General features: G+C 61.8%; 1 protein-coding gene across 1 annotated transcript in view; it reads right to left on the reverse strand.

Moving 5' to 3' along the window:
- The window catches only part of HMCN2 (hemicentin 2), a 170,726-nt gene that overhangs the window by 118,667 nt on the left and 41,146 nt on the right, over window positions 1-10,913 (reverse strand). Inside the window, 8 exon segments of the mRNA XM_014583202.2 lie at window positions 979-1,106; window positions 1,352-1,447; window positions 2,020-2,208; window positions 6,725-6,874; window positions 7,912-8,025; window positions 8,523-8,650; window positions 9,086-9,227; window positions 10,295-10,567. Coding sequence (XP_014438688.1) covers window positions 979-1,106; window positions 1,352-1,447; window positions 2,020-2,208; window positions 6,725-6,874; window positions 7,912-8,025; window positions 8,523-8,650; window positions 9,086-9,227; window positions 10,295-10,567 — 1,220 coding nt within the window.

The raw sequence follows: 10,913 nt of genomic DNA on the forward strand, positions 1-10,913 counted from the left end.
CCCCCGTGGTGGGCCCAGGGCCAGGCGGCCACGGCACCCCTGCAAGGCCCAGAGCCAGGCGGCCACTGCACCCCTGCGAGGCCCAGAGCCAGGCGGCCACCACATCCCTGCGAGGCCCAGAGCCAGGCGGCCACCGCACCCCTGCGAGGCCCAGAGCCAGGCGACCACCGCATCCCTGCGAGGCCCACTTTCTGGCCATCCGATGGTGCCTTAAATGAAGGGGCCTCGAGAACACAGGACCCCGGGCATGTCTCAGGATGGGGCAGAAGAATCGACGAGAAGGAAGGGGTAAAGAGTAAAATGGGGCCAGCCTGTGGCATGGTGGTTAAGGCCACTGGATACCACAGGACCAACGGTGTGGTTCGAATCCCAGGCTTGGTGGCTTGAGAAACACACTGGGCATGTGTGCGTGTGGCCCAAATCCCGACCGGACGGAGAGATGAAGAGACTGTGGCATGGCCATCCCCCACAGGGGGTACTTTCTTGCTTTCTCTCTCTCTCTACAGCGAGGGCATGCACCCTCTGGTGAAATGTAAAATAAATAATTAATTAAATAAATAATAGGAGAAATCGAAGGTCACGGTGCCATGAACTGACAAAGCCACCACTGTGTGCTCAGTAAGGTGCTAGGTCTTCAGGGCAAACCCACAGGGCACAGGGCACCTCTCTGCCCAAGAACCATCAGAACAGGGTGATGGACTTGTCACATCTGGCCACCCCAGATACCTACTCCCCACCCAGCCCGCCGCCCTCCTCAAGCAGATCCCCCCGCTGAGCTCCACGGGCCCAGAGGGTAGCAAACACGATCAGTGCACCGTCAGAGAAGGTTCTGGAATGGGGCAGGAAAGACAGGGGGGAAGGAAGAAGACATTCCAAAATAGGGCAACGGTGAAGCAGAGACTGAGACATGGTTGTGACAGCCCCGTTTGTCTCCAGATGCCGCCACCCGCCACACGGAACCGGGAGCCCAGCACTCACAGGCCGACCGTCCTTGAGCCAGCGCCTCTCGGGGAGGGGCCTCCCGGCCAGGATGATGCAGGGCAGGGACACGGGCTGGCCCTCCAGGACCCGGATGGTGGAGGCGCTGCTGGCGATCTGTGGGGGAACTGCAGGGACAGGAGCAGTGTCAGAGCCATCGAACAGCAGCCATCTGAGGGACAGAGCCCCACTCCAACTCCATCCAGGGGACCGTGGGAGCACCAGGATCAGGCCCCGGGCACTGCCCAGGGAGCAGGGAGCTAGGCTGGAGCCTGGGTGAACATCTGTCCCAAGGCTGCAGTGGCCAGAGGGGCCTCCCTGGGAGAAGCACCTTCCTCCCCACCTCCCAGAGCTCTCAGATCCGCCAGCGAACCGTGTCCAGTGACGATGAGCCGGGCCTCCGCCTGGACCTGCCCAAAGACATTTCGAGCTTCGCAGACATAGGGGGCCTGGTCTTCAGGGGCCACGCCTGAGGGGCAGGAAGGAGACAGGCCTGAGTGCCCGGCTCTCCGGACACAGCCGCAGAGGTTCTGGAGGAAGGGCGAGATGCAGAGAGGGGAGGGAGGGGGACCCCGCTGGGCCCTGCTGGGCCCCGATGGGTGAGGTCTCAGCTTGCTCCTCCATGGATTGGGGTAACTGCCCGGCATCTGAACCTTGCAGTGCTCCCAGGAAGGCAGGTGAGACCTGCAGATGACTCGTCCAGTGGCAGGGGCAACTGCGTGATGGTGGCAACGGCATGTGCTTGTGCATGCTTAGGTTAGGGGCCAGGAACTGCCTGAGCACGTGGGTGCATCCCCACACCCCACACTGGAAAGTGGGCCTCCTTTGAACCCCACTGGGAGGCTGCATTGTCAGGGTTATGACCAGGTTCCCAGGAGTTGGGTGCCTTAGCCGGAGTCCAGCCAAGACACGAGCAGCATCGGCCCGCCCCAGGGCCAGCGCTGCAGCCAGGGTCCTGCTCCCGGCCACCCAGCCTGGGGCCATGGTGCTGGCCGCTGTCCCGTGTCTGCAGCCCACTCCACCCCAGTCCCAGCCTCTTACTTTCAAAGAACAGCACTCCTGGGTCAGGCTGTCCAGGCCCGCTGTGCCGCGCAGGCCCCAGCGGCTGGCCATCTCTGCGGCGCCAGGTGACCCTGGGGGGTGGGCGGCCTATGGCCCTGCATGCCAGGAGGGCGCTACTCCCCAGCTCCACGGCGACATCCCGGGGCCGCTCTGTCAGCCGGGGCGCATCTGCAGGGAGCTGATGGTCAGCCATGTCTGGTCCCCAGTGTGCCAGCTCCCCTCCCTTGGCTGAGAGGTTCCCCTCCTCCCGCCTTGCCCATGTGAAACTGAAGGCTGACTCCTGTCCAGGGCTCAGGACAACCTAAGCTCAGCAGGGCCCACCCCGAAAAGTCCAGGAACACTACAGGCCTTGGGTGTCCCATGTGGGGTCCCAGAGGTCCCGCTGTGCAGGGGAGTGACATGCCTGCCCCTGGCCATAACGCCCCCGCTGGAAGCCTACCTCTGGGGGCCTACAGGTCACCCTCAGGCTGCAGGAATGTGTGTTCCTGGGTCTGATGATGACCATGGCTGGCCAGGGCAAGGCAGGCCCCACTGCTCTCAGACTGCCCCACCCACCCACCCATTGGCCTCCTCCTGGGCCCCGGGGGCAAGGGGCTTCCTCTTGGAGGTGCCTGAACTCACCCCCACCCTGTACCTGGCCTGGCCTGACCTCTGCTGAGGGAGACTGAGGCCGGGGAGGGCTGGCAGGGCTCAGGCAACCATACCCACGTCCCTCTGTGCTCTGTCACTCCCCTGAGCCTGCTCTGCAGGGGACTGTGGGCATCTTTATCCACCTCTACGTGTCCCTGCTCACTGAACTTCTCGTAATAAGCACGTGGAACGTTTCCATGCGGTTACAACTTGCTTATTATAAATAACATGACCTTTGACTTTAAGGTCCCAACTGGGACTCTGGAGAGTGAGAAACGCCCGCGTTAATAATCGTGCCAGGCCCACCGGCCTGGATGAGGGCTGTCCTGGTCGTCTGCGTTAGGAAAAGTTCAAACAAGACACAGAGGGTGGAGATTCCCCCAGTGCTTGCTCTGCACACCCCAAACCCCATGCCCTTCCCCGAGATAACCACTACAAGTTCAGCCTTTCTTCCAAGCTTTGTTCTAAGCACTCTTACTTTAATAATCAGGATGAGGGGGAAAAAAGTTATTTTCCAGAACAGAAACTCAAGACCCTAGCTGTCAGACCCTCTGTAGGCCAGGTGCAGGCTCCCCCATCCCCAGACCCATCACCAGGGGCTCCCAGCCTTTTAACCCTGGAGTTCAGCACCCTGAAAAAGCCCCCAGCTTGCATTTTCCCTGCCTCTGTCCAGAAATCTTCCTCATCCACCCAAGGCATGACATCAAATTTCCCTGCTGGCGTCGGGGTTAGGGAAGTTCCAGGAGACAAACGCGGCTCGGAAAATGACTGCAACAGGAAGCCAGCCTCAGACCTAGCCCGGACACCAGCACGGGGGCGTGGGCTCGGCGCAGACGGGGTCACTGCTCCTGCAGAGTCTTGGCTCCGGGGTGCAGCCTTCCATCTCCCACCGCACCCGGAAGAGCAAAGGCTCAGCTCCAGGGCTGGGTACCTCTGCCTGCCGGCCCCCGGCCCACCGCAGGGCCCAGCTCAAGCCTGCTTCCTCCCAGCAGGCATTGGGCCACTCGCTCAGGCTGCGTCCCACCCAAACAGCCCAGCTCAGTGTCCTGCCTCTGGGATATTCGGGGGCCATTATCTTCCCCAGTCCTGAGCTGGCCCATCATCGGCCAGCGATGAGAAAGGGGGACGCTTGGTGCCAACTAAGACAAGTGCTTGCAGGCACAGACTGTGCTTCGGCCACCTCAGAGGGTGTCCTCACGGTCCCCGTGTCCTCACGGTCCCGCGCGTCCTCACGGTCCCACATTACAGAGGAGGAAACCGAGAGGAAAGAAATGACAGACCCTCCCGAGGTCACAGCTCCATGTCAGTGGCAGTTGGGATCGGGGCCTGACTTCCCAGGGCAAGAGGCCCCCACAGATACTGTGGGCCAGAGGTGCTGATGACAGAGGAGTGACCTCCTTCCTCCCCTTGATCCCCCAGAGCAAGGGCCACTGGACCGAAGGCCAGAGTCCAGATGGGGCCCCCTGGCTGCCTCTGCCCCCTGGGCACCCATGGGTGAACGCCTTGGTCCTCCTGGGCCTCCATTCCCCATCTGGAGAGAGAACGCATCTCTGCCCTGGCGACAGCAGTAGGACCTGTTCGTGGATCCAGGCCAGAAGATGGCGCAGAAGCTGTCCACAGACACAGGCACTTGCTGTGGATAGCGGAGGAAGCTGCCTGCCCTTCTGTGCCCTAGACACCAGCAGGAAGTGGGCTGGGAACCCGCCGTCCCCGGCCTCTGCCAACCTGGCCAGGAGGCTGGACCACAGCTGCCACCCAGATGGGCAGGAAATCCCATTTCCCACCGGCGCTGCCAGCCCGGCTCGCCAGGCCCACAGGTGCTGGCCCTTCTGCATCCCTTCCCTGACCTGAAGGTCAGAGGCACCAGGGGTCCCAGAGCCCAGCAGCTCTGCCTCTTGGGTGCCGCCCCCCAGGGCCACAGCTGTGTGGCGGGGGTAGTCTGGGCGTGTTGCTCTCTTCCTTAAAACCTCTCAGACCCCAGGCAAGCCCAAGGTCTGAGGCAGCTCCCAGGTCTGGAGTGGCGCGGACTGGGGAGCAGCTGCCTGGGCCTCCCCTCACCTGCTCTCCACGGCCCACTCCCGGCCTCACTTCCCTTGCCATGGGGACACTGACGTACGCTGTTCCCTTTGCCTGGAACACTGTCCCAGCTCTTTTTCTTTCTTCCTTTCTTTTCTTCCTATACTTACAAGGGGACTTCAAAAAGCTCTTGAAAAATGAAATTAAAGTATAAATTTGTTTTGGAGCAAAAAAAAGAAATCTAGAGCTTTATTATAACTTGCCAGTTCTGTGAACTGTTTGAAACCCCCTTGTCCTTATTTCTTCCATGAGCAAGCATGGGAGTGGCCGGGGGCACCCCCAGCTGGGCCCTCACACTGCAGCCACTGCAGCCGCGGCCGCCCAGGTCATGAGCACACACACATGCCTGCCATGCACAGGGAGACCCCGGGCGCGACCCAGGACCTTCCCTGCAGGTCAGCCTCACAGTGTCGCACCACCACTGTACTGTCCGCTGGCGCCACCCCAGCCCTTCACCTGACTGACTGCTTCTGCTTTCAGCTTGGACATCACCTTCTCCGAGAAGCCTTCCCGGCCCTCCTGGCCCCATTCTCGGGGCTCCCATAGCTTCTGAGGCCGAGTGCTCTCACGGCCTGGCCTGGCCTCTCTGCTCGAGCCCAAGCAGTGCGAAGGCTGGTCCTCACTGCTCAGGGCCACAGCTGTCCTGCTCACCTATACCCGACACTGGGAGACGGAAGAGAGGAGCAGACACATCCTGGGAGGACCCCACCCCAAGCTGGCACCGGGGACAACTGCAGCTGGAGTGTCGTCCCCCTCGGGGAGCCCTCAGTCACCCAACCTGACCCCAGCCCTGACAAGCACATTCTTGATTCTCTGTGCTCCTCGAGAGCTCCCAGCACCTGTCTCTCCACTGTGGCTGCTGCAGGCCCCCAGAGCCAGTCTGCGCCAGCCTGGTGTGCCAAGGAGCTGTGCCCACAGCTTCTGAGTAAGTCCCCCTGAACCGAGGCCCGGAACTCAGACATCATGAGCATCACAGCCAGCACCACGCCCCAGCCAGAGAGCGCGGACCTCCTGTCTGAGCCCTGTGTACACGCCGTCGTCGCGGCCGGCTCCCGTGCTAAGCGCCCGCCTCCCGCCTGATCGCTGACCGCCCCGGCAACATGGTGGGAGAAGCCATGTGGCCAGCCTTGCTTCACAGACAGGAACACTGAGGTCCTCTGCCTTCCCAGCACAGGGTGGCAAGTGACAGAGAAGAAATGGAAATTCAGGTCTCAGTGATGAGATGGGGTTTCTTCCCATGCTCGACCCAAACTGTCTCAGTGGTGGGCAGCCTGAGATGGCCCCAATGATGGATTTCTGCCTCCTCACACCCTGCACCCCCCGCCCCCCCGTGCCAGGGCTGGCCTGTGTGACCCGTAGGATGCGGCAGAGTGACAGCACATGGCTTCCCAGACCGCGGCCGGCTGTACCGCACCGCAGCTGGCACCTCGGAGCTCTCTCTGCATTCTCACTGGCTCGGGGCCGCAGCAGCAGCCGCCTTCGGGAGAAGCCCCGATGGTGAGGGGTAGGAGCCTCCAGGCAATAGCCGTGCAAGGAAGCTCCGAGGGAGTGCCCCAGCCCTGTCACATACGCAGGGGCTTCGATAAGTTCATGGAAATGGAATGAAAGTGCAAGTTCATTTTGGTGCAATAAAAATTTGAAACCCACAATAGTTTTTCATAGCCTGCATTTTCCATACACATGTGAAAGACCCCCATCTTGATCAGTTTCATGACAGACCCTGAGCCAGATGCACACAGCCAAGCCACTCCCAGGTCCCTGCCCATCCGGCTGGCTGTTGTTAGCCACTACATTCTGGGTGCGCAGTGACAGCAAGAAGCAGCGTGCATGGTCTCCCTCCTGACATCCCTTGTCACCTCCAGAGCCACAGGATGCAGACTGGGCCCTGGCAGTCCATACTGCGGGCCTTCGCTCCCCACTCAGAGGCGGGGCCAAGGGCTGGTGGGGCAGGAGAGGGTGGGGACAGGGGTGCACTCACGTCCAACCTCCAAGTGGACTTCTGCAGCAGCGTCACCCAGCTCACTGACAGCTCGGCAGGTGTAGACACCAGCGTCCCTCTCCTGAGCGGCCTGGATCCGCAGCACCCCAGACCTGGAGTCCTCAGGGGCCAGGATCATCTCAAGACCACCTGGACCAAAGACAAGAAAGCAGCAGGTGGGGCTCTTGGTTGCCAAGGAAACCAGGGTAGTGGCCAGGGTAGCCAGAGACCCCAGCACCAATGTCCTGCAATACCACGAGGCTGGAGCCTAGGAGGACATGGATGAAAGCAGGTGTACCCCCAAACTCAGGATGCCTGGGTCCAGTCCTGTGAAGTCCTGGTCTTCCCTGAGCCCCTTTGTTGAGCATGGTTGGGGTTCAGATAACCCCCCCTCCATGACAGGCTCATTACCCAAGAATTTCCATCCCTCTGCCCCAGATCCAGACTGAGATTCGGACCAACTATGGGTGGGCTAGGAGACCCCGAGATGACCCCACCTGACCTGTGCCTGTCTGTCTGGAGCCCCAACCAGGCAGGCCTCCCTGACATGTGCCCCTGGGGCTCTGCCGCTCCTCCTGCCACACTGCCCTGCTAGCGCTCCCTGCTTTCAGCACTCACTGTGGTAAGGGCACCTGCCACAGAGGAGCGCCCACAGGCACGCTGTGGCATTAAGCCAGTGTCCTGGATACACTGCTCTGGGAAAGACGGAGGCCCGGGGCCTGGCGCTCAGTCTCCAGCTGGTACTCCTCAGAGTCCTGGGACGACCCCATGGTCTCAGCTAACCCGCTCGCTGGCAGCTCGCTACAGACTGGGCACACGTGGGCTCCTTCTCCTCACCCAAGCCACCCATGACTGTCCCCATCTCCCAGAAAAGGGAGCTGAGGCTCAGAGATGCCGAATTGCTGGCCCAAGGCCACACGGTGGGGCCGGAATTCAAACCTGGGTCTGACCACTGCAGCATCAACTGTGCTGACACTGGACGGGGTGGGATGGGGGCCCCTGGCGCCAGCTGGCTCCCTGGGATACCCCTTCAGAGTGCCCCCCTACAAAGACCTTTCTGAAAAGCCGTTCCTCCAGGGTCCCAGTGGGACAGTTCCTCCAGGGCCCCAGTAGGACAGTTCCTCCAGGGCCCCAGTGGGACAGTTCCTCCAGGGTCCCAGTGGGACAGTTCCTCCAGGACCACATACCTCGATACCAGACGACCCGGGGCGGGGGGACCCCGGACGCCTTACATGCCAGCACGGCCTCCTCCCCGACGGCTGTGAGCACCACGGCGTTGATGGCAGAGACGGACGGAGGGTCTGTGCAGGAGGAGACGGGGACATGGGACCAATGCGCAGTGCCCCAGAGCAAGGCTTCCCACAGCCTGGGGCTCCCCTCTCTGCCCCCTGCCCCACTCCATGCAGCCTCCTGACAGTCCCTTGAGCACCTCAGGGCCTTGGCCCTCCTGGTCCCTCTGTCCAGAATGCTGCTCCCACGGCGGACCCCACGGCGAGGGCCACCTCTGCAAGGCCACTGCTGAGCCCTGCACATGGCGGCCACTTTCCTCCCGTCCCCAGAGGCACATGTCACCCTGCACTGCCAGCCCCACGCTCTCCGGAGACCCTCCCCTGGGGAAGCAGCACACTCCATCCACCTGTGAGCTGGTTTTGGGCTTCCCCGCCAGAATGTACACTCCCTGCCTCCCCCATGCCACCCTGGGCCTGGCACATAGTGAAGGCTCGGTAAACGTCCGTGGGCGGTGGGCGGCCCCGGGAGGAGGGGCTCCCTGCCCGGCAGGTGTGTGTGGCCCGAATACCTGTATGGTAGAGAGTGACCGTCTCCTCGTCTGTGCCAAGCTCATTAACAGCCCGGCAGCTGTAATTCCCAGCATCCTCTGGGGCTACATCCTGAATGATCAGGGCTCCCTGGGTGTCCACTCGGATCCTGGAGTCATGCCACGAGATAGTGAGTCGCACAGGGGCCACGCCCCAGTCAGCGTTGGCGACCAAGGAATTAACATCCCGGGGACAGCCACACAGCAACCATGTGCTCTGGGCCAGGCTGTGCCAAGTATTTCCCTACATTGTTTTTTTAGCTCCTAAGGCACAGAGAGGTAAGACAACTTGCCCAAGGTCACACAGCCTGCTCGGTACAGGCAGGATTCAAGCGCGGCTCTGTGGGTTGCGGAGACCAAGCTCCTGACCACTGGGTCCTCTCTGGGCATTATGGCTCCAAGGGGATCTCCCTAAGTCACTAAGGATCCCAGGAGGAAGGCAGGAAAGTGCCGCTCCCCATTATAGGCAAGAAGACCAAGGCCCAGAGCACCCCGGGGGCCCCAGCCCTTACTGCTGGTCGTAAGTGGCACCCTGGGTCTCTCACCTGCCATCCTCCTGCAGGGTGCGGCCCTCCCGGCTCCATGAGAGGTGGGGTGCAGGGTACCCAGAGGCGGAGCAGCTGACCTTCACCTCCACGCCCTCGGAGAAGCGCTGGGACTTGGTGTGGATGCTGACCTGTGGGGCCTCTGTGGTCCCCAGAGTGGACAGGCAGAGGAAGATTATCAGAGCAGCTGTGCCACCCGGGAGCCCTGCCCACCCTCTGTCCCTCCCCGTGCCACAGGTGGATGATAAAAGAAGCAAAGGCCGGAGGCCCTGAATGCCCCAGAAAAGCGTCCCTGGAAACCGGGTAGACCAGGTAGCCGCAGAGCACGTCCCAGGCCATATGGGCAGCACACTGCCCGATTCCAGCCTGGGTGCTGGTGCTCCCTAGAGTGCTGCTCCAGGTTGAGCCCCTGGGGGAGGCTGAGGGCACTGTCAGGAGCTGCCAGGCTGGGGTCTTTATCCCCAAGGGGCCCTGAGGAGGCCTGCGGCCTTCCCTAATATTGGTCCCAACTTGGGTTCTAACCCAGCCCATGAAAACTCCCAATGCAGCAGACTTGTCAGGCTCCCCCAGAAACAGCTAGCCCCCAACACCTGAGGCAGACACCACCAGCAGGTCCCCTTTCTACAGAGCCTAGATATGGCCTCGGAACCCTGCTTAGCATGCTCCAGGAAGCATACCCAGAGTCGCCGGCACAGGAGAGAGCACATGCTCCTCACACTTTTACATCTGGGGAGATAGCACCCCGGGACCAGGATCCGAGGCCACAACTAGGTCTACAAGCTCCCAGGCGAGTGCTCTTCCCATTGCTTCCTTTACCCTCATCGGGCCAGTGCCACCCAGTCTGCCACGCACACCTGACCGCTGAGCCCGTGCGTGGTTCGGGTGTGCAGTCTGTCTGCATGCTGGGCAGGGTGGCGGGGAGACAGTGGGAGCTCAGTGGCCGGGGAAAGGACGAGCCCCAGTGAAATCAGCTTGGTCTACAGCAATAGGCATTTAGGTTAGATCTTGGGACGAACTTCCCCAAAGCGAGAACCACTAGGCTTTGGCTTGGAGGCCACAGAATCCTCTTCCCCGAGGGCTCGGAGAACACGGAAAGGCTGCTGTTGCCACAGAGACAGCGAGTAGAGACTGGGCTGAGGAGTGGCTGGAGGGGTGAGCGCTAGGTGGCGTGCTGAACTGGGGGGACAGCAGTGGCAGGAGGAGGCTCACCTCTCACCAGGAGCCAGATGGATGCCCTTGCCACCCCGTTGGCATTGCTGGCCACACACTGGTACCGCCCTGCATCACTGGGAATGATGCCGCTGACCTCCAGGGACAGGTTGGCCAGCTGGGTGACTCGGCCCACCGAAGTTGGCAGGACCCGCCAGTCCCGGACCCATGTCAGGTTGTAGGGGGCCTCGCCGAGGACCTGGCAGGATAGGATGGCGGTCTCCCCCGGGGACACGGTCATGTTGGGGGCAGGAACCAGCTGCGGTGGGGGGTCTGCAGGAGCATGAACACAGGAGGAACTGAGAGCCTGAGGCAGGGAGGGAGCCCTCCTGCAGGCCACGATGGTGTCCAGATCCTGGGACCCCGCTGTGCAAGCCGGCCTGTACCATGGCGCTCAGGACGTGTCAGCCGGCAGAGCGGGAGCCGGCATCTGCTCACCATCCTGGGACGGTGGCACCAGGGAGGGCTCAGTGTCCGCCCAGCGTCTGCCCTGCAGGGCTGCCGTCATGTGTGTGTTTTCCAGCCCCAGCCAAGTGTGGTCCTTAGCAAGCCTCACACCATCTTCACGCCCTTCACGCCAATAACTGCGCCCGAGGGAATAAAGCGTCAGAAATAACCA

Source organism: Tupaia chinensis, unplaced genomic scaffold (assembly GCF_000334495.1).
Source record: "Tupaia chinensis unplaced genomic scaffold, TupChi_1.0 Scaffold144168_1, whole genome shotgun sequence".
In the NCBI taxonomy this organism is placed as follows: Eukaryota; Metazoa; Chordata; class Mammalia; order Scandentia; family Tupaiidae; genus Tupaia; species Tupaia belangeri.